General features: G+C 44.2%; 1 protein-coding gene across 1 annotated transcript in view; it reads right to left on the bottom strand.

Annotated features, from left to right (window-relative positions):
• Positions 1–21874, bottom strand: part of LOC138285069 (40-kDa huntingtin-associated protein-like) — a 665864-nt gene that overhangs the window by 244742 nt on the left and 399248 nt on the right. The window contains exon 8 of the mRNA XM_069224556.1: positions 4644–4708. Within this exon, the coding sequence (XP_069080657.1) occupies positions 4644–4708 (65 nt within the window). The remainder of the gene's footprint in view (positions 1–4643; positions 4709–21874) is intronic.

Here is a 21874-nt window from a genome sequence, read left to right as displayed (position 1 = left end):
CCCCCTCGGAGTGGATATGGGGGACTGTGTGGCCAGCTCTCACGAGAGGCCCACAAAAGTCAAATGTGCATGAGAGCTTCATGGCTCTCATGAGTGTCTTGCGAGAGTCATAAAATAGAAAAAAAGAAGGGGGTACATAGTACAAACACCATACATTATGAAAGTATAGGGTAGATATGAAAGGAGCTTTTTTAAGTTGTATTTTCAAAGTGTATTTTTGTGTTTTTTAAAACATTTTTAATTTTTTGGAATTTTTTTATAAAATAGGGACAGAACAAAAACAAGAAACTGGGAGTTAAAAAAAAACATATTTAAAACAAAGAGAAGAAAAATGTAGGAAAAAATGTAAAAAAAAAAAAAAAACATTACTGCCTTGGGTGGGTATTTATATGGTCTTGGACAAGCCTGCCCCATGCTCCCTTGCTTGTCTCAGAAGAAAAAATAACTTCCCTGCATAAACAGCAAATAAGGACTTTCTTCAGATATGACAGGCTATCTGCTTGCACAGGGAGTACCTGGGCAGGCACACTGTCACCAGGTTGGAAAGATGTGGACGTCCTTGAGGAGTTATCATGGTCTGCAGCACAGCCTAATTTAGCCTGAGCAAGGCATTCAGGTTGCATAGCTCTCAAATGTCACCACATCCCAGTAGTACTCATGGAATACTGCTTGTTCCGGCTGTCCCAGATGAACTCTTTTTGGCATATGTTACAAATTACATATTTGGCAGACACTTTCTTCCCACCAGGTCTCATCTGACTAAACTGCTAGACCAAGGGCTCCGTGGATGGCTGAGGGAGCTGACTTGCAGGAACAGAAGTCCGATTCTCATCTGAGTCACATGATGACATTCTGATCACAGAAAATCAGCAAAATTAGACAGGTAACCAAAAAGGTGCAATCAGAGAAAAAAACCCTATAGGCAAATGATGCAACTAGGAAGGAATCTTTCTTTGCTGAAAAAAAAAAAAAAAAAAAAGACAATCATATGCGCCAATCAGAATCCTTCTTTAGGATGTCTTTCCTCTCCCAGGCGTCTAGTAGTTGTCTCGGGAGAGGGCAGCAAGATTGTAAAATACAGAGAACTTTCTTAAAATCAAAACAATACATCAACTGGTTTTGTACTTTAAATAACCCTTGTCATGCCTTACTTTCTTCACAATTATAAACATACACTTTTATTGACTTAATTCCAAATTAATGATCTCGGAAGCGGATCGTGATAGCCGGACAGGATCTGTGTGTTCGACTCTCGCGATCGTCTTGCAAGAGCTGCAAGTCTGTAAACAAAATATTTATTACAATATACATACTATACTGACTTCATTATTAAACATTGACATTCAATAATAACTGACCAGGTGAAAAAGAACTCTGTACAACAGATTATAACAAAAGGTGTAACTCTGATCTTCAGAAATTTGAGATGTCATCATAAGTGATGTCATAGAACATGTCATGAGTGATGTGATGTCACATGAGATCATAAGCAGTGTATAGCAGGAGTGCAAGTTATAATTAGTGCTAACTAACAAGTGAATTTGTGTGTTTTTTTAGTTCAATACTTTAATAGTGTCACTGAGAAATTCACCTACCTATAAAGTTACTTTAACCTTTGTTTTTCTTAGTGAATTTCTAATTTTTTTCAATCAAAAACTCATATTGTATTACACCTAAATATAACGTTACTTTAACTTTTTTTTCAATGAATATATAAGGGTTACACTCCAAAATCCCTTTTTTTTTTTTTCCTTTTTCTGTTTTGTATGGGTAATGTTACCCCTCCAAACATCCCTTCTTTAATCCTTAAAGCCTTGGACCCATTTTTACCACTACCCCCCCTGAATACTAAATACCCCTTACCTAGCTTTACCGGAACAGCCCCTGAACCCTAAAACCCCCTTACCATCCTTACTACCTGCTCCTTACCCTTAAATACCCCTTGCCTTAACCCTTAAACCTCAATCTTTTATAGGTAACATAAAATTGTTATTTAAAAAACACACACACATGTGGTAAAGTTCTGCAGTGTAAAGGGCCTGGGAAAAGCCTACAAGCTACTTACCTGCAGGATAAATATTTGTGGTTTAAAACTCTGCATTGTAAAGAATGCATATTAAACATTACAAACCTTTCAGCCCCCAGTAGCTGCAAAAAGCTACAGACTGGTTTATATGAGTTGGGAAGAGACAGAGAGAGGGTGGCTAAATTGTGAACGTGCAGACACCAGAATTAGGATGGTCTGGAATGCCAGATATTAATAAATATTATCAAGTAAGTAACTCTGCTATATGGTTCAGAGGCACAGGAAAGAGTTGTAAAAGCAATGATGCTTCATTCACTAAATGATCACAAATAGCCATATTTGGAGGTGCCTTGGCTACACACAAATTGTCTCTCCTGGGGCATATACTGCTCAACAACAACATAGGGCACAACAGCAGTATGGGTCACAGCACTGACAACAACCCAGCATTTTTATCAGCTGCACAAGGGGAGGCTAGACAATGTGATGAAACAAGGAATGTACATAGATGGGTGCCTTTGTTTGATGAAAACAATATCAAGTTCTTTGTTCAAATCAAGGGAAATCTGACAACCCAAGGATTTAGAGAATGCACTATTATCAGATTATACACAAGGTGTTGGAAAGGAAAATTAAATCTATGCTTCTAGACAGTTGACTAAGTTTGAAAAATGCCTATCCAAGGAGAGCAACAAGCGAACACTCTCTGAGTGATACCCAATACTCCTTGAAGCGCATGAAACAGCAAAGTCAACCTAATAGAAACAATGGGAGAAAGAAATGGGTAGGCTCAATATCCACCAGGAATGGAGGGATCTACACTGAAGGACTAGACTGTCAACTAGCTACACACACAGTATAGAGTTCCTTATACAAATTATCTCCAACAGGTACTACACACATGAAAAGGTGCACACATGGGACCCCCAACAAATATCAACTGTTAAAGAAACTGCAGGACCACAGGCACCCTTCTACACTTCTTACATCAATTTCAAAATCTGGATAAATACTGTAAAGGTGGCCTAGATTAATGAGAGACCATTTTTGACACACAAGTCTCTAGACTCCTGGCCTGATCCTAGACCTTACTCACAAATAAACTTAATCTCTCTATTTCCCCAGTGGTAAACAGATAGCTTTGGCCCTCTACTAGGGGAAATGTATAATTGTCACCCTGTGGGATAAGGACACAATCTTGCAAACCACTCCAGGCTCTACTCCTTCTGGGAGGTCCTGTGAATGGAATAAAGCACCATGATGATAGATAGGTCCAGAGACAGCTATGAGAAAGTACGGTTTCGTAAGTTTTCTTTCTGAGGAATTTGTCTCAAATAACTGAAGGTGCTCCAAATAACCACAACAAGAGCCAACAAGGGTGGGGAATTAGATTGACCTAGTGTGAGACCATAAGGAGTGTGAAGGTGGTGAGGAAGAGTAGTTACCCCCATAACTAGAAGTAAGGTAAGGATATCTGAGGCCTTCCTATAGAACTGACTGTGCTAGTAGTGGGTCTGATCTTGGGTCTAGTAAACAGGGGAGATGGGTGGAGAGTAGATATGTTTGTTCATCAATAAACTGTCTCTTACAACAGGGGTTCTCATCATACATTAGCATTTCCTCGCTGGCCACCAGTTGTAGACAAGAGTATGTGTTAACAAAACCTTAATAAAAAAAAAGAATTGTTTCAGAAATTGAGGTGAATAGACTACATGCATAATGTGTCAGTAACAATGTTTTTGAGGGTTTATGTACAGTGCCATGTTACTAAGCTGCTGTTCAAGCTTGCGATCACATGATTGTGAAGTAACAGTAAATTCAGGGGGAGCCCTGTTAGTGAGAACCTCAGACCGTGCCAGGTGCTTTCTTTTGTGCACCTCTTTTGCAATAGTTGGGGAAGGGGCACTTCTCTCAGGATTTTCTCATGAGAAGGTGATACCTCCTGAAGTGGAGGCATCTCCCTTGTGCACTTGAAGGTATTGAGATAAATGCCTGTGCTAGCCATGTACAGTCATGAGCGTGAAATATCTGCAAATGTCATATTTTCATGCATTATGTTTTGTGTAAAAGCAGGTATTGTCACAAGATAAACAGCTCTTAAAAAGTGAATTCATCTGTCTCTGAGAAGGTGACATCTTGGCAGACATTATACATGGTCCACAAGAAAATTATCCATTAACAACACACCATGAAGCAGAGACTGAAGCAGGGCCTGGGAGAGGGCTGAGAGGAGTTAAAAAGCTGAAATACTGAGTTTCAAAAGTAAATGTTTCAGAGAGGCCAGATCACTGTTCAGGAACTCTCACACACTCAACGTGCAGTAGGAACTCTATGCTATTGTGGCCTCTAGGGAGACTTAGAGTGCTGGTATATTCACTTGTTTGGCGACAATGTTTCCTTCCATGATATGAATGCACTAACACTATTTTTTTTTTAACACTGCTTGTTTCTGTTTTAAACTACACTATATTCCCAGCCTAATAATGGTGAGTTATCCAAGTGCGTGAAATTTTGAAAGATCCAATGCTGGAGAACATATATGTTTAGCACATGAGTATAACTTACAAATGACAGTATAATAATCATCAGAAGCATGCTTTGAAAGTTAAACCCTTACCTGTAACAGCATAAGAAGTAATACTCTGGAGATTTCACATCTCACAATCACGTCCAAGAAAGCTCCTGTACAGAGATAAGATTGTAAGCAGAAAAAATGGACTGGCATATTAGAGTAACAGAACCTGAAACAGAGTTGCTGAAATTTACAGTTCTCAAATTCAATCTTTACATTTGGTGTTTATTTAAGAGTCAATGAAAAAATAGTAATTGTTCTAGTCATGCAGGGACATTTGTACTTTAGATTCTAAATCCTCATGACAAGACAGGTTTTCACCATGTTTTCTGACCTTAGGCCCTGTGGGGGATTGACTGAGCAGGTTTGCCGATTAGAGAAGTGGCACACTTGGAAAAATCGACCTTAATTCGTAATAAACAGAAAAGCTTCAAGTAATTTTTCACTGAAGAGATTTCAGTGCATCGCACCCCTTTGCAGGATGCTGTAAAAGGAAAATCAGCCATGTCTGAATGAAACGTATACTACTGCAGTTTAACTAGCTATCTACTAACACCATCTAATTGCTTTTTTTCTTCAAATCAGGAATATGGACAAACATCACCACTCGAATGAACAAACTGCAGACTATTTGAGCTTCTCAGGAAATGTCTTGTGGTCTTAATTCAGGGCTCTTTTGCCCTGAATTAGGAGCATACGGAGTATGGGAAATTCTAGAAACAACATCAGCTTGTAAGCCTGGCTGCTCAGAGTTTCAAACGCCAATATATTACGTCACTTACTTTTCTGATCAAAAGTGCAGAATAGACATGCTTGTTGAAGAAGCTTGGCAACATTTCAAATTCTGAATTTAGCATGAAAAAGAAAAAAAAAACTTCCCTGTAACTGCATTTCTCCAACATTGGTATCTTTAATCGATTCACACAATTGAATCCTTCCCAGCCATCCATATGGGAGCCTCCAGTCACCTTCTATGGCAGCAGCCAACACCAATCAGAAAAAGAAACAATTAAACATTCAGTGTAGTAGTCAAATCACCTTACTGAAAATTACTCCAAAGCAGAACGAGATGCTCTAATGGCCACACCCTTGAGGTCACCACAGTTCAGATTTCAACAAACACTGTGTTGCAAGAGACTCTCCATACAGCAGTGTTCAGTTTCTAGTGCTACTCCAAGCAACTAGAGATCTAGATTTTTCAAATCGCTGGCTATCTAAACGTTTTAGATAGCTTTTTCTTGCCGTACTGTTGTCTCAGCGAACAGGTCTGAGCCAGGGTGTATCCAATATTTTCTGTCATGGTTGATCCACCCAGAAAAGCAGTTTTCGGGCTTGTTTCAAGAACACCGTAATTCTGAGGACTCACGCAAGAAGTCTGTCTTCTGCTTTCATCCACAAAATAAACTGCACCCAACTATTAAGCCCTTGCTTGAAATTTATAGGCGCAAATGTCTCCCAGTCCTGTTGTATGGGCCTCCACTCTGGGGCTCAACAGAAAATAGGACCCCTGCGATAGAGGAAAATCACTTCTTTAGAAGTTTGCTAGGAGTTGGTAAAAATACCTCTGGCTTCTGTTTGCATGCTGAATTGGATTTAGACTTCATAGAAGATACCATCAAGATTGCTCCTTTTATGTTGTGGATCTTTACCTGGACTAATGAGTTTACCTCTTTTAACACAGAAATCCTGCAAAACTGCATGTTATGTGACCATGCTAAGGATATTCCCTGGTTGATGTATATAAGTAAAGGAAGATAGGATGTAGAATACATCACAGGCATGAAGCATAATACATCACTTACATTCCACAGGTGCCCCAGCCAATCTCAGTGGAGAGGAGGTGCACGACTATCCAGTACCCCAACAGAAGATGCCCCAGTGATGACAGTAACAATGGACTTCAGGATCTGGATCAACAACCTGGCCCATCAGGAACCACTGGTCTGTCAGTCACCCCAGCCCACACACAGTCCACCACAGAGCCTCCCCCATCAGTTACCAACACCACAGCACCCACCTAGCATCTCCGCGTCTCTGTCACCAGGACACATCAATCAGCAGTGTGCCCACCTCTACAGGGACCCCAGTTCCCTCCTCATACCCAAGACAATCAGGGACCAGGGGTCAGTGGCAGTGGGCACACCATTCAGGGGACAGGGGCACAGGTCAATAGGGACAGTGGGAGGACCGCTGTGCGTCAGGGGGAGGACAGGCCCAGGGAACCGACTCTCCAGGAGGCACTCACTAATGTCCTGGGAGCCTACCAACAATCCCAGGACACGATGGGCCAGATCCTGAACAACATGCAGGAGAACAAGTGGCTGCAGGAGAAACACATTCAGGAGATCAGGGAGGATTTGCAGGCCCTCAAAACCACCATGATCTCCATAGCAAGGGTACTGACAGACATGGCCAACATCATGAGGGAATAGACTGTACAGCAGCTGGCCCCTACCACTAGCCAGTCTATTGACCAGCCCACCACATCTGCTGCAGCTAGTGGACAGGAGGCGCCGCCACAGGACCCACAGGCCACCAGCACCCCTACCCCTGCAAAAGGTGAACCACCCTGCAAACGTTCCCTGTCAACCAGACAGAAGCCAGAGACACATGCCAAGACCAAGACCACTGCCAGGAAATGCGACTCTCCTGATTGTCCCCCTTGTGTCCCACCCTGTCACCTTGTCCACTTTGAACTGACATTACTCCCATTCCTATGGCCCCTTGGACACTGGACTTGTGCTACAAAGTGACTGGAACTATACCCTGGACTTTCCTCCACCATCATCCCATTCCATTGCACTTTACCCTCAATTATATAGCACTACAATAAACACCCTTGAACACAATATGAGTGACACCATTTATGATTTTTTAAATGTGCATTTGTAGAACCAGTCACATCGAGTGCAAATGATCTGAACACTGTGATAGCATACAAATAATGACCTGTAACTCTCTGTAGTAATCACATCAGGACATTGTTGTCATATCACCAACATCTGGAAAATGAGAAGCCATCGCTGACAATAAGTTGAGATGCAAAGTAAGTGAATGTCATCATGCTACAGCCACACAGTTAAATCAGTAGTCAGAGTAATGGTCAGTTCCACTGTGTCACCTGTGTGTCATTGGAAGTATTGTCGTATAACTGATGTTCTGTTGTCCTCATCCTTATCCTCTGCCTCCTCATCCTCACTGTCCTCAGGGTCCACTGCTGTCACTGGGTCTTCTCCAGTACCTTCCTCCTGCAGAAAAGGCACATGTTGTCTGAGGGCCAGGTTTTGTTGTGTCATTTTGTAGTGTTTTTACTGAGTTACTGTGTGTGTTTGTACAAATACTTTACACATTGCTCGTGAAGTTAAACCTGCCTGCTTGTGCCAAGCTACCAAGGGGGTTAGCGGGGGTTAACTGAGGGTGAGTCTCCTTTACCCTCACTAGAGTGAGGGTCCTTGCTTTGACAGGGGGTAACATGACTGACCTCCATATGTGCTCCCCATTCGGTGAGTGATAAATCTGTGGTTATAGTCACTTGCGGAATTAGGTCCATAAATGAGCTGCCTTTAGTCACTTGCGGAATTGGGTCCATAAATGAGCTGCCTTTGAGGAGACTGTTTGTGCTCCACACCATTGTAATGAGCAATGGACCCCAGGTGGAATCAACACTAGATCTTCCAATTTGCCCTACTCTTTTGATCACTTAGATGGTAGACACTCCCGTAGTGAGTGTATACAAAGCCTGGCGTGTGGGACGGTCGCTATGCAGGAAGCCATCATGCCCAATAAACGCATCATGGTTCTGACTGGCAGGTGTGGGTGAAAAATAGCCAGTTAGTTCTGGAGACTGAGAATCCTTTGTGCTTTGGGGTACGCTTTGGATGTGACAGAATTCAGAGTTGACGCTTTGGATGTGACAGAATTCAGAGTTGCTCCAGATATGGCTCTATCTGGAGCAGCTGAAAATTGGACTTGGTGGCATTGACTGTGAATCCCAATTTGTGTAACAGATTGATGGTGATCTATGTGTCTTGTAGACACTTCTGTCTGCATGAATTCTTTATCAGCCAACTGTCTAGGTCGGGGAAGACATGAATGTTGTGTCTACTTAAATGTACTGCCACGACTGCAAGACATCTCGTAAATACTTGCAGTGCTGTTGCCACCCTGAAAGGAAATACCTTGATCTGGTAATGATTTCCACTTACCACAAAGCTCAGGTAATGGTGATATGCCAGAAGGATGGGGATGTCAGAGTGAGCATCCTTCAGGCCTAGTGCCGCCATTAATTCCCCTTACTGTAGCACTGGAATCATAGTGTCACCATGTGCAAGTGTTTTGACAAGATGTAGTAGTTAGAGGGTTGAAGATCTAGCATCGGGCTCAGTTTTCTGTCATTTTTGGGTATTAGAAAGTAACTGGAATGTACCCATCTGCCCTGCTGTTGCTTTGAAAATTGTTCTATGGCTCCTTTCAAAGGCAGTGATTTTATCTCCTATTTAAGAAAATGCAGGTGAGGACTGAGGGTCTCTCTGTGCGGAAGTATGTTTGGAAGGTTTGAAGTAAGTTCTATGCAGTATTCTTGCAGAACAAAATACAGTGCCCACTGGTTGGAATTATATCTGGCCATAGGTGGTGAAACTGCTGTAGCCTTTCCTGACAGGTGTTGTGAGATCAGGGCAATGTGAGGCTAGTCACTGCTTTGAGGTGGAGGGCCCCTTTCTAGAGGCACCTCTACCTCTCTGGTTACCACTCTTGTATCTCCCCTGTAATAACCTTTACCTCCCTGCTGATGGTATGTTTGTTGTTACTTCTTGTATGAGTTGTCAGTGGTGGTGGTTCTGGCCACACCTCTGCTCTGGTACCTATAAAAATACTGCTGCCTAGGGGCTGTTGTCTGCAATGCAACCCTGGATTCTTTTTGTCTCTGTGGTCTTTTTGATTTTCTCTAATTGGACATCTACCTCTGGACCAAAGAGGTGGTTCAAATGGGACACTGAGAAGGTGTTGCTGCACCTCTGGTTTAAACCCTGAAGTGTACAGTCAAGCATGCCTGCACAATACAATGGGGGAATTAATCCCTTGTGCAGCGGTATCTACACCGTCCAGGGCACATCTAGTTGAAACATTTGAAATGTATTTGCGCTCATTAACGAGGTCCACCCTCTTTTCCTCTGTATTGGTTATGGAGGTGCTGTAGCCCACGACAGGGTCCCCCCTAATGTAAAGTGGGTCAGTAGGGGAATGCTTATATTTGAGCTCAATACAGGCACTAAGTATGCTTGATTTCCCTAGCTGTTTGAAAATTTCAGGGGAGGCCTGTAGCCTTGACCCTATCGTGGGTAAGTAGTGAACAGGGCGCTCGGCTTGGAGAGCACCTCCAGTAAGGTAAAAAAATTCTACATATGGAAAAACGCATCATTTTTCTAGTACGGTGCCAAAGCCATGGCACTGCAGAAAACACTGATCTCATCTAGTGCTGGAAAGGAAGCTCATCCAGGGGATGTCGTTGTTAAGCCCCTTTATATGAGTCCCAAGTTTGAATACCCACCATTGTTCTTTTTCCAGTAAGGTTTTGGACCCATTTAGTACGAGATAGGGTGTCTCGAGGACTACCCACCACATATCATTAGGACTATGGTTTTTATCATGATAATGGACACTTAGTTTAGTAGTCAGTCGACCACATTGAATGTTGCTACGATGTTCATTAATCCTCACCTTAACTGATCTAGTGGCCATTCAAATATACTGTAGGCTGCAGGGGCAAGTGATCATATAAATGCAATTACGGGTATTGCAATTAATGTGTTTCAAAAGGCGCCATCTGCCTACAGGTTCCAAGTCAAGGAAATCAACTTGTTTGGTCAGTGAACTTACATTGCAGCTGCCGCATGGAAAATGACCTACTACTGGTGGGGGTTGCCACAATGTCGTCTGACTAGATACTGGGTAGACAGTTATTGGGCGGGTGTGCACTAGACCCTTTATGTCTTTTGTTCTCTTAAAAGCAAACAAAGGTTTGGGTACTGATGCTCCACCACTGTTGAGTATAGACCATCAATTGTTTATGAGCTTTTTAATAGTGTGTGACGGCGGAGTGAAAGTGAAAACGCAGGTTAACCGAGAATCTCAGTACTTGGGTTCAGTTGTCAAAAATGTATCTCTGTGGTTGTTGCATGCCCGTTTGCGAGCTGTATTGATTATCTGCAGTGGGTACTGTCTTGCTTGAAACTTCAATGACCGGTCATTAGCTTGTTCTTCAAATGTAGAGATGTTACTGCAATTACGACAAAGACGTAACAATTGGCCATATGGTAAATTATTCCGTAATGCCCGTGGGTTATTACTGTCATATAGTAATTGGCTAGTGCTTTAAACTGGTCACAACACATTACATGTCCTGCAGACCTGCTCTTAATTTGATGAGATCCACCACCCAGCCAACATTATGGTCCTCTTCTTTCACATGAGATCCCTGGTGAATATGCTGAACTGCATTTCTTTTATCTCCATGCATTAAGTTGCAGACTCCAATCCTGGACCCCTGCTTTGCTGTCACTATGAGCTCTTAATTTGATGAGTCCCCCTCCCATCCAACCAACCTTATGGTCCTCTTCTTTCACATGAGATCCCTGGTGAATATGCTTAACTCCATTTCTTTTATCTCCCTGCATTAAGTTGCAGATTCCAATCCTGGACCCCTGCTTTGCTGTCACTATGAGCTAAGGATTGACACTTATTTTGGCTCAAGTTCATACCCACTGAAGGGCACCCTTGTAGGGAGATAAAAGAAATGCAGAAGTACAATCCATCACCAGTATAATGGAGAGGTAGTAATTTGTACCCTTCTTCGTCTTAAGTGTAATGAGGAGACACAGACCAGCTCTTTACCAAGCATCCTACAGCAGAGTGGCTAACTGTTCAGGCAGTCCAAACTCCTTCCCCACTAATCATCTGTATAGGGAATCTAAAAAACTTCATGCCAAAAGAATGTACTCGTAGCATGTGTTGGATGCAGATACACATGCCATACACTCTTCCTGCCATCTAGTGTTGGGCTCATACTGTACAACTTGTTTTTCTCTAAGATGCCTTTTGTTGATGACATGGTGTTGAGACTCCTCTTTTTCGAGTGAATGCAAATGGTGAAGGGCTCCATTATTCAAGTGATTTTTTTCTGCCATCGGGTTTGGATATATAGTCTGTGTGCTCTGTGTGACTTTGGCTCTCTTACGTCTTCTGGTTGCCAAACAGAAAACAAGATGTTCCTACACCCCGATACCCGCTTACACTTGTCGCTCAGCTTCATCGACTGCCAAGTATTTCCAATGAATTTCAAAACGTAGTCGACCAAAGCAGGCACCTCATGTGTATCACTTCTGCTTCAAAAAGAATGCTTTGCTCCAGGTAATGGAATGGAAGATAGAGACTTTTCTGAAAGTGCGCACATTGTTGGGCAAAGTACACCTTTTCAGACCAACACACGTCCTGAAAAACTCTGCCTGTAGCTGGAGCACAACAAATAAGATTGCACAGCCTTCAGCCTGTTCAGTAACAAAGATTTGACGCTACCGACATCTAGCACACAATATAGAGATGGCTGCAGAGGCAAAATTCTCAGTGGAGGAAGAAAAACAGGTTGTCACTAGTAGAAAGGAGGAGGAAGAGTATGATGAAGGCTCCACCATCTTGTGCAGTCCACACTACGTTGCTTTTGATGATTCTGGTCATCCCAAGGAGGATGATCAAGATGAACCATCACCTCCAACCGTGGAGCGCCTCGAGGAGTCAACGCCCACAGGATTTGGCCTTGAGAAAAAGACCACTCAGAAGGCTGTGATTACTCAACCAGACCATCGTATACTTAAACCCCATAACCACACCACCATTTCTCCATCATCTTGGTGCACCAAAGCCCATGGGTTCTGGTTGACAAGCAGAGACAAGACGATAACTCTATTGATCCCCATTGGGCTCCAGGATGCAAAGGCAAATTTGAAGGGGACAAAAAAGCCCTCAGAGCTACAGCAGCTGTCTATGCCGACAAAGCCATTGATGCCCGTGCAGCCCTCACTGCCATCCAAACCATCAACACCAAGCACCCCCATGGTGTTGTAGAAGCTATTAGAGATGAGCAGACAAAAACCGTTGACTCCACATAAGCCACTGATGCCAACCCATCTGCTTGCGCCGAAAGTGCCATCGACGTCGAAGGCAACATTGAACGTCAACCCTCCACATAAGAATCTGCCAAAAAAGACCCACAAGGACAAGTCACATAAAAAAGAGGTTTCTACAAAAAATAAAAACAAAACTGCCCTGGACCCTGAATTAGAGGATAATGTCTTTGAAAACCTCCAAGGACTTATGGAGAGAAAATAAACTTTTCAGATGTAATTGGTAACTGGAAATGTATCCTACAAATGAAAGAGACAGGCCATTGACCACCCTCAGTCACCTAAAAAAAAAGACTGTTCAGCATAGAGCTTCCAGTCCTGTGACATTAGGCTCTACACCATTTAGATTTATATGAGCTGCATTGACATTGCATTGATGAATTTGAGGAAATGCACCCAGACTGTCCCAGTCCATGAAAGGAATATAATATAGATCTTCCCAGCCCTGACATAGACATATCAGACCCTGTCAAGGCCTCACTTCTAAATGACACTTCATCATACCACAGTGTCCTTCTCTGTGCAGGTGAGTACCATAAGGTCCAGTTGCACGCCACACAAGAGGAAAGTGGCATTTTATGTTGGTACCCCTCCACACTCAGTCACCCCACCATTGTGACTCTTACGATTCCTTTTGTTTTTTTGTATTTAAGGACACTGATTTACACCTATGACATTTTTATTGATGCCCCTATTCATATGTAGAGTGCCTTTTTACACATGTTTTCATTTGCCATTACTTTTTGGCAATGACTATACACATCCTGACCTAACAACACATGTCTGAGCAAATTATTTGACTCATCCTGTATTGTGATTTTATCTGATTCTAGAGACAAACCCTTTGAGGTGTCTCCTTGTTTCGTTCTTTTGGCTCTTTTAAAAAAATGTATTTTGAACACTTTAAGACCCCTGGATGAGTCTCCGTTGCTAGCGTTCGCTACGGCATGACGCAAGGTCTTTAATCAATGCGCCCCGTCTTGATCCAGAGACAGTTTTCTTGTCCTTTGTTTCTGATTTGTGAGTTGTGGGCAGGACGTCATTAGTATCATGTCCGCCTGTACTACACGAGACACAAGGCTCTGATTGGAGTGCTATCTGGTGACCGGGTTATTTGACCTTCCGGCCGCGTACCCCATTTAAATTCAGGAACGCAGCCACTCAGTAGGTTACCGGCACCGAACTTTCACTCTATTAAGTAAGTGTCAATGCTTATTATGAGCTTTTCTTTTTTCTCCCTGTGAGTTCTAGACTGACAAAGTCATCAGATCTTAACTGACACTAAAGGGAGGTACCTTAATTTGTTTTGTATTTTTAATAGATATTTCCTCCATACAATGGATTAGTGATAGCATTGTACGCCATAGCGTATTCATTTCTTGACATATTTTTTTACATTATTACACTGGCTCATTGACACTCATATTTAAAAAGATGGCAGAAATAAGGGACGGTATCTCAAGGATACTTCGTCTGGAGGTCTCGTATATATTACCTTTGCCGGCCATGCTGTTTGTCTGAGGTTTTAGATATTCACGCTCGACTAGACACCGCTGGCACAATTAACAGTCATTAACATACATTAGACGGGGTGACATCCTTTTTCCGTATTTATAGGAAATATGTTCTGTAAACAAATAGTTAATGAATGCCCAGATGCATATCTCTATCCTGTGCCTTCCCGATCTTGTTTTTGATGTACTTTGTATATTCCTATAGAAGCAACGATTGTCCTCTGGCACGCACTTTCCCAAGGAGCCCCATCCCCAATAGAGGAGGGTAGGCGGCTGTTACCTTGAGTTTGCATTAACACGAAGCATGGCAGCATGTCATCACTGGGTGCAACAACACTTGTGTCTAATTTGATATGTGCATTTGATTTGACTATACGTTCATTGACTCTGTTTTTTCCACAGGTCTCATCTAATTAGACTGTTAGATGCGTAGCATTTTGAGTAAATTAAACTCATGATATAGGTATACTCCCTTACACATTTTTTCAAATAGTGTAGCTTAAGAGACCTTGTTTTTGGTCCTGATGAAACACCATTTGATCCATAGGGACTTTTGTTAGGCGTGAAACATGTTGACCTTGATTAGTAGCTGAAGGAAGATTTGTCCTTTATCCCTCTGCATATTGCTGGAGTAGTGGAACATTATCTCCATTCCACTCCTTGATGTTTTTACCCTTGACCGAGACCCTTTACGATCAATAAAGCGTGGATTTTTGAGGTTCTCAAGCCAATTTTAGTTTCTTCTTCCCCAGCTCCTCTTTGACGGTAGGTTCAAATGTGTCACATTCATGATCTCCAGCAAATAGCCCCCATGTGGGGCCCGTCAGATATTGCCGCGTCAGTCTGACGAGGAGCAAGCCCTATGATGAAGCATGACATCCAATGGATGTGTGAGGGCTTTTGCTTCCACTTTTGAAGTGCCTAGTGGATTTGTGCCTTTTCTTGGAAAACAGTGTATCTTTTCGATTGTTACTATAAATAGGGGACTGTACACTGGACCATATTATCTTCCTGTCTGTCTTATGGTTAGCCAAATCACTAGATTCAGATGCTCGGGATCTGGGTGCTTCATCTGGCCTTGGTTCCTGGTGAGTAGGTCCGGCCACTTGGAGAGTTTCTCAAGGGAACTGATCAACATCTCTAGGAGTGGTGAGTACCTAGATTGTTGACCCAGGTAGGGGCTATGTGGATAAGGACCGGAGACACTTTGGGTCTGAGACATTTGCTGCATCTTCCAAACCACAAATGGCCTCCTTAGGCCTATGTGTTGTTTATATAATATCCTGAACAGTGTTTGAAGAACAAGCCTGCCGTACTGCTGTGTCTTGAGCACAGAAACTGGCTCCTGGGCAGGCAATACAACTAAGAATATCATGTACTGTACATGGCAGCCATGGACAAAGGTACAGATTACATGTCGGACAATGGCTGACAAAATCCGCAGCATGAACTCTGCCTTCCTAGCAAAGTCAGCTGATAAAATATAAAAAACAATTACTAAAAGCGCTTGCTAAAAAATGTGAATAAAACATGTATGAATGTAAAAGGCACAAACCGGGGAATATGAGCTAAACTAGGGGTTCCCAACACAGGTACTAAAGGGCCCTTACAACTCACTCCCCTTGCCAGATTAGGAGTGCAAAATCTAGTATCCCTTAAACAAAAGGAGCAAGCTAAATAAAAACATAATATAAAATATATAAAACTATAAAAAATATAAAAATGCCCAAATCGACAAGCAGAACAAACCAAAGGACGAGGCCAAATGTACATAAAAACAGTGCTGTTGTGAAAAATAGTGCCAATTACAAATCATCAAAATCACGCATGAGGTCATGAAACACATTCATAGACATGGAATCCAAGAAAGACCTCACTTCGGCAAATGGTAACCTTAGCCACCGCCGAGGGGGCAGCATTCCGTACTGTGCCAAATGCCAGGGCATAGGGAGCCAAAGCAACCTGGTCCATGAAGGATGGTTCATAGAAGACGCCACAGTGCAACCCTAATAACATAGGACAACTCTAGGAATTAACTCTCATCTGGAACATCATCAGATTAATTTCCATATAAAGTACATGTTGCTGAACAAGACACTTCCACTGCAAATTCAAAAGGGCACCATAAGCAACGGAAGACAGGCTGCACACAGCAGAGTACCAGTCGAAATGACAATGACCAGTCCTTATCAAGTTCTTCCACCAGAGAAACTCCAAAGTGCTGCATCATGTGTTCACCTAACTTTGTTTGGTCAAGGTGGGGCAGCCACTGTGAATCGAAAATAGCAACATCAAGATACCGCCAATTAATGCCAAGTGTATGGCTGATGGTATAATCCCAAAAACAGTCTGAAATGTACTTATAAATCCTGATCCAACAGCCTTAAAGAAGTGTATAATACCTGCAGTATTTGATGCCTTGAAAATACGACACACCAAAGTGTCTTGGGAAATTTGTATTTAAAAGGACTGTGTCTCAGCTGATGACCAACGCATCGCAAGTGCTGTGCAATGCCATCTGTTTTCAAGTCACTGAATGGCTTACAGAAGTCTCACATTCGCTTCAGCTAAGAAAAAACATTTTCTCACTAATGCATTTGTAATTGAAAGGCAATTCCAACAACTCATGAATATAATCCTCCCCTAAATATTCAAACCTGCCAAAAGGAAAATGTTTCAAGCATGAGGTGAAATGAAATGTGGATATCGGGCAGGGATATCACCCCATGTATTACCCACACTGATGAAGGTGTTTAGCTACTGTAAAGGGCAACTTTTCTAGCTTTTCTATATGACGCATGGTGTAACTAGCTTCCTTTTTCACCATTATCTGCTTTTGCTTGTAAAGTTGAATGTGGCAAAAAACTCCCTGAAGTCCACATGCTTTCAGAGCATACAATTCGCTTTAAGAACTTGTAAAGTCCAACTCAACTGCATAATGAACCTAAACTGACTGTCCATGATGTAGAAAATGACATATTGTTTTGAATAAAGTCAATAGCAGAAGACACTATGGCCCTCATTATGACATTGGCGGTAAATTGTGAATACAGCCGCGGTGACTGTCACCAACATATAGCTACAGAGGAGAACATCCGTCCACCAGATTATGACACATGCAAAACCGAAAGAAATCAGCCACAACCACAAATCCGCCAGACCCACTGTATGTGATAAACTGTCACAACTACCACCCATACTGTTACACCACCAATACTACGTTCTCCAAATAATGACCCACCAATTGCCACAGTGGACATTCAATGGTGGTAGAACATTTGCGGTTTACACCGCTGTGGCGGATATGGCCACCCAAATACAAAACAAGACAAGATTGGCCAGGACAAAAAACCCACACCTGACACCAATACACACACCTGACATACCCACCAACAGCATTATAAAACACACACCCACATCACCCACAATGCTTTGCTAATATGACAAGATGGCTACACTTTGCGACGCTAATCCAAAAGAGAACTGCACACACGTATCACAACTACCAATTCATCTGAGACACACCACACACCCCACCACATCACATCACACATCACCCTCTGCACAACCTACACACACCACACAACGCTCATGTCCCAAGTCCCAAAGAAGGCACCCCTGTTTCACCAATGAGGAGTTGCAGGTCATGGTTGAGGAAATAGTCAGGGTAGAGCCACAGCTGTGAGGAGCACAGGTCCAGCAGATATCCATTGCCAGGGAGATGGAGCTATGGCCGAGGATTGTGGACAGGGTGAACTCCATAGGACTACATCCACGCACAAGGAATGACATAAGGAAGAGGTGGAACGACCTACAGGGATAGGTGCGTTCCATTGCAACACGGCACCAGCTCGCCAATCAGAGGACTGGTGGTGGACCCCTACCTCCTCCCTCACAGCTAACAGCATGGGAGGAGCAAGTCTTGGCAATCCTGCATCCTGAGGGAATCACTGGAGTAACTGGAGGACTGGACACTGGTGAGTCAACATTTACTACATATCACCCCCCTATACCTGCATGACATCTCGACCCCTCACCCAGACTCCTATCATCCCACACTGTGCGCCACCCCAATTAACAAACATAAATGCCAAGCCCTGCATGCCATACCGACTGCATGCACATCCCTTCCAGCCCTGTATGTACACCCACCACCAATGAATGCACAGCATGGAGAACTAACAATCCCACAATCCATCCCCATACACAAACAAAAGTGGCAGGGCAACAACAATAATATAGGGGAAGCTAATGATACAGAATATGTCACAGACATGTCGCATAATACACCACTTACATCCCCACAGGTGCCCCAGCCAATCTCAGCGGCGAGGAGTTGCAACGTCTACTCAGTACCTCACCAGAAGATGTCCCCAGTGATAACAGCAACTCTGGAGCGCTGGATCTCAATGAACTCCCTGGCCCATCAGGGACCACTGGTTAGTCGGCTACCCCAGCCCATACCCAGACCACTACAGAGCCCGACCCCTCAGAACCCAACAACACAGCAGCCACACAACGTCCCCAGACCTCTGTCCTCAGGACACGTCAATCAGTAGTGTGACCACCTGTACAGGTACCCCAGTCCACATCTCACAGGCAAGATAATGAGGGTCCTGTGGTCACTGGGAGTGGGGACAACGTACAGGGGACACAGGCGGCCAGGGATGGTCAGAGGACAGCTGTGAGCCAGGGGGAGGACAGGCCCAGGGAACCGACTGACCAGGAGGCACTCACTTATGTCCTGGGGCTTACCAACAATCCCAGGACAAGATAGGTCAGGTGATAAACATCATGCAGGAGAACCAGCCGCTGCAGGGTGAACAACACCAGAAGATCAAGCAAGAACTGCAGGCTCTAAGCACAACCATGGTCTCCATTGCAGGGGTGCTGGGTGACATGGCCAACATCATGAGGGACTACACAGCATACCAGCGGGCCCCTTCCACTAGCAAGTGTACTGACCAGCCCTTCACATCTGCTACAGCTGGTGGACGGGAGGCCCTGACACAGGACCCACAGGCTACCAGCCCCCATCCCTCTGCAGAAGGTGAACCACCACGCAAACGGTCCCTGCGACCCAAACAGATACCAGAGACAGTTACCAGGACCAAGACCACCGCCAAGAAATGAGCCCCTCCTGAATGTCTCCCTTGTGTTCCACTGTGTCACCTTGTCCACTTTAAACTGCCATTGCTCCCCTTCCAATGGCCCCTTGGACACTGGACCTGTGCTACAAACAGACTGGCCCACTACACTGGTCTATTCCCAACCATCACCCCACTCTATTGCACTTTGCATAGTATACACATGTTTAATAAACACACATGGACACAACGTGAGTAATAGTGCTTTATCTGAAGGTAATGTACAATGTTTTAAACTATAATGAACTGCATGATCATGTGTAAATGTCTAGTGATATGTTGATCCATCCTACAAATTTGTCTCAGCAGTCCGTACACATCACAGCATTACACTGTTGTAACCAAAGCAACATCTGCAATAAGGGTAGGCATAGGTGACAGTCAGGTGGGATGCAAACATAATGACTGGCATTATGCTGCAGCCACACAGAACAACACAGAAATGGAGAAATGTTTAGTTCAAAGGCCTTACTTGAGTGTTATTGGAAATACTGCTGGGATCATATTTGTCCTGTTGTCCACATCCTCCTCCTCCTCACTGTCCTCAGTGTGTACTGCTGCCACAGCTGCATTGTCACCCCTCCTCCTGCAGATAGGGCACATGCTGTCTGAGGGCCAAATTGTGCAACAAATAGGACACAACCCTGCAGACCTTCACAGGGGAGTAGTATAGGGATCAAATGGAGGCACCTGAACCTAGCCTACAGGAACCCGAAGGTCCTCTCAACAATTCTCCTGGTATGCCCACGAGCATCATTGTACCTACTGTCAGCCCCTGTTCTCGGATTCCTAACAGGGGTCAGGAGCCAGGACAGGATTGGGTATCCAGAATCAAGTGCAAGAAGTGAGGGACACACATCAGCCCTGCACAATGGCATGCGTTATGACTCCTGAAGGCATACACTAACATACATTGGGTGGGGACTCAGGCTCACCTATAAGCCACACTCTGTGCCTCTGTAGTTGTGTCAGGACAAAGGCATCATGCACCGACCCCAGGATACCTGGAAGTGACGTGGGAGATGTACTGGTCAGCAAAGCGCACCATCTGGACATTGAGTGAGTGGAAACTCTTCCTATTCCTGTACACTTGTTCATTGGCCCTGGGGGGGGGCTAAGGCAATATGGGTCCTGTCAATGCCCCAATAACATGTGGTATATGTCCCATTGCATAGAATCCAGCCTTCACAGTGGGTAAATCATCTCTCTGGGGGAATGCGATGTAGCTGTTCATGTGTTTGAGCAAGGCTGCAAAAACCCTTCCAAGCACAATCGAGAACATTGGCTGTGACATTCCTGCAGCCAAGCCCACTGTCACCTGGAAAGAGCCAGTTGCCAGGAAAAGGAGCACTCACAGTACCTGCACAAGAGGGGGTAATACTGTTGTGCAACAGATAGCAGATCAGGCTCCAATTGTGCACACAGTTCTGTGATTGTGGCCCTGTCCAGACAATAGGTGAGTATGATGTGCCTGTCCTCCAGTGTAGCCAAGCCCACAAGGGGTCTGTACACAGGTGCTTGCCTTCTCTTCCTATTCCTCCGCAGTGGTTGGCACCTAAGGGACCAAAAGCTAAGAAGGGAGTGACAACAGGAACCATGAACACACAACAGCAGTGTTCACAGAGCATGCTTGTATGGAATTGTATAGGTGAGCACATTTGACTACAGTGACACACTTATTAATCTGTACATGTGTACTAGCATTAACAAATGGCAACTGCCTGTCCTGTATGCCGGGACAAATGGACGTGACCTCACTCCGCCGGTGTTCGCATCACGGCAGGAGGCGGTCTGCACTGCCGTGCAATTCATCATTGGCTAACATGGCCATCTATGGAGTATGGGAACCAATGATGATCAACGCCAGTGGTGACGGTATTCACCACTGCGGACGTAACCGCCATTTTATTTCTACCACTTCACTTGTTTCCTGACTTTCCACAGGACAACATCTCCCTACGTGTGCTGCTATGACCAGTGTCTGGAACCTGCCATGGCAGGTGCAACACGGGAAAGGGCCACAGCCTTCACGTCAGAGGAGTTGGAGTGTCTCGTGGATGGGGTCCCGCCCCTGTATGGGCAGATGTATGGGCCTCCAGACCAATAGGTGAGTACACCATGGGTTCGGAGCATGCAACATGGCTGCATGGAGAAGTGTGTGTGTGTGCTGGCAGTGTGTCATTTGGGGGGGATATGGCTGGTGGCAGTGTTAATGCAGGGGTACAGGTCATGTGTGCCTGATGAGGGGCAAATGCAGTTTGTTGGCCATATGTGCGACAGGCTGGATTGTGTGGTTCATGGTGTCCCACTGTCTGTGTTTCCTCTGCAGGTCAGCGCCCATCAGAAGAAGGGATTGTGGCGTGCCATCGCCAAGGACACGCAGACCCGGGGGGGTCTATAGCAGGCGGAGCACCCACTGCAGGAAACGGTGGGTGGAC

This window comes from Pleurodeles waltl, chromosome 3_1 (genome assembly GCF_031143425.1).
Source record: "Pleurodeles waltl isolate 20211129_DDA chromosome 3_1, aPleWal1.hap1.20221129, whole genome shotgun sequence".
Classification (NCBI taxonomy): Eukaryota; Metazoa; Chordata; class Amphibia; order Caudata; family Salamandridae; genus Pleurodeles; species Pleurodeles waltl.
The sequence above is the reverse complement of the archived record's forward strand: the minus strand, read 5'-3'. Positions and strand labels throughout refer to the sequence as shown.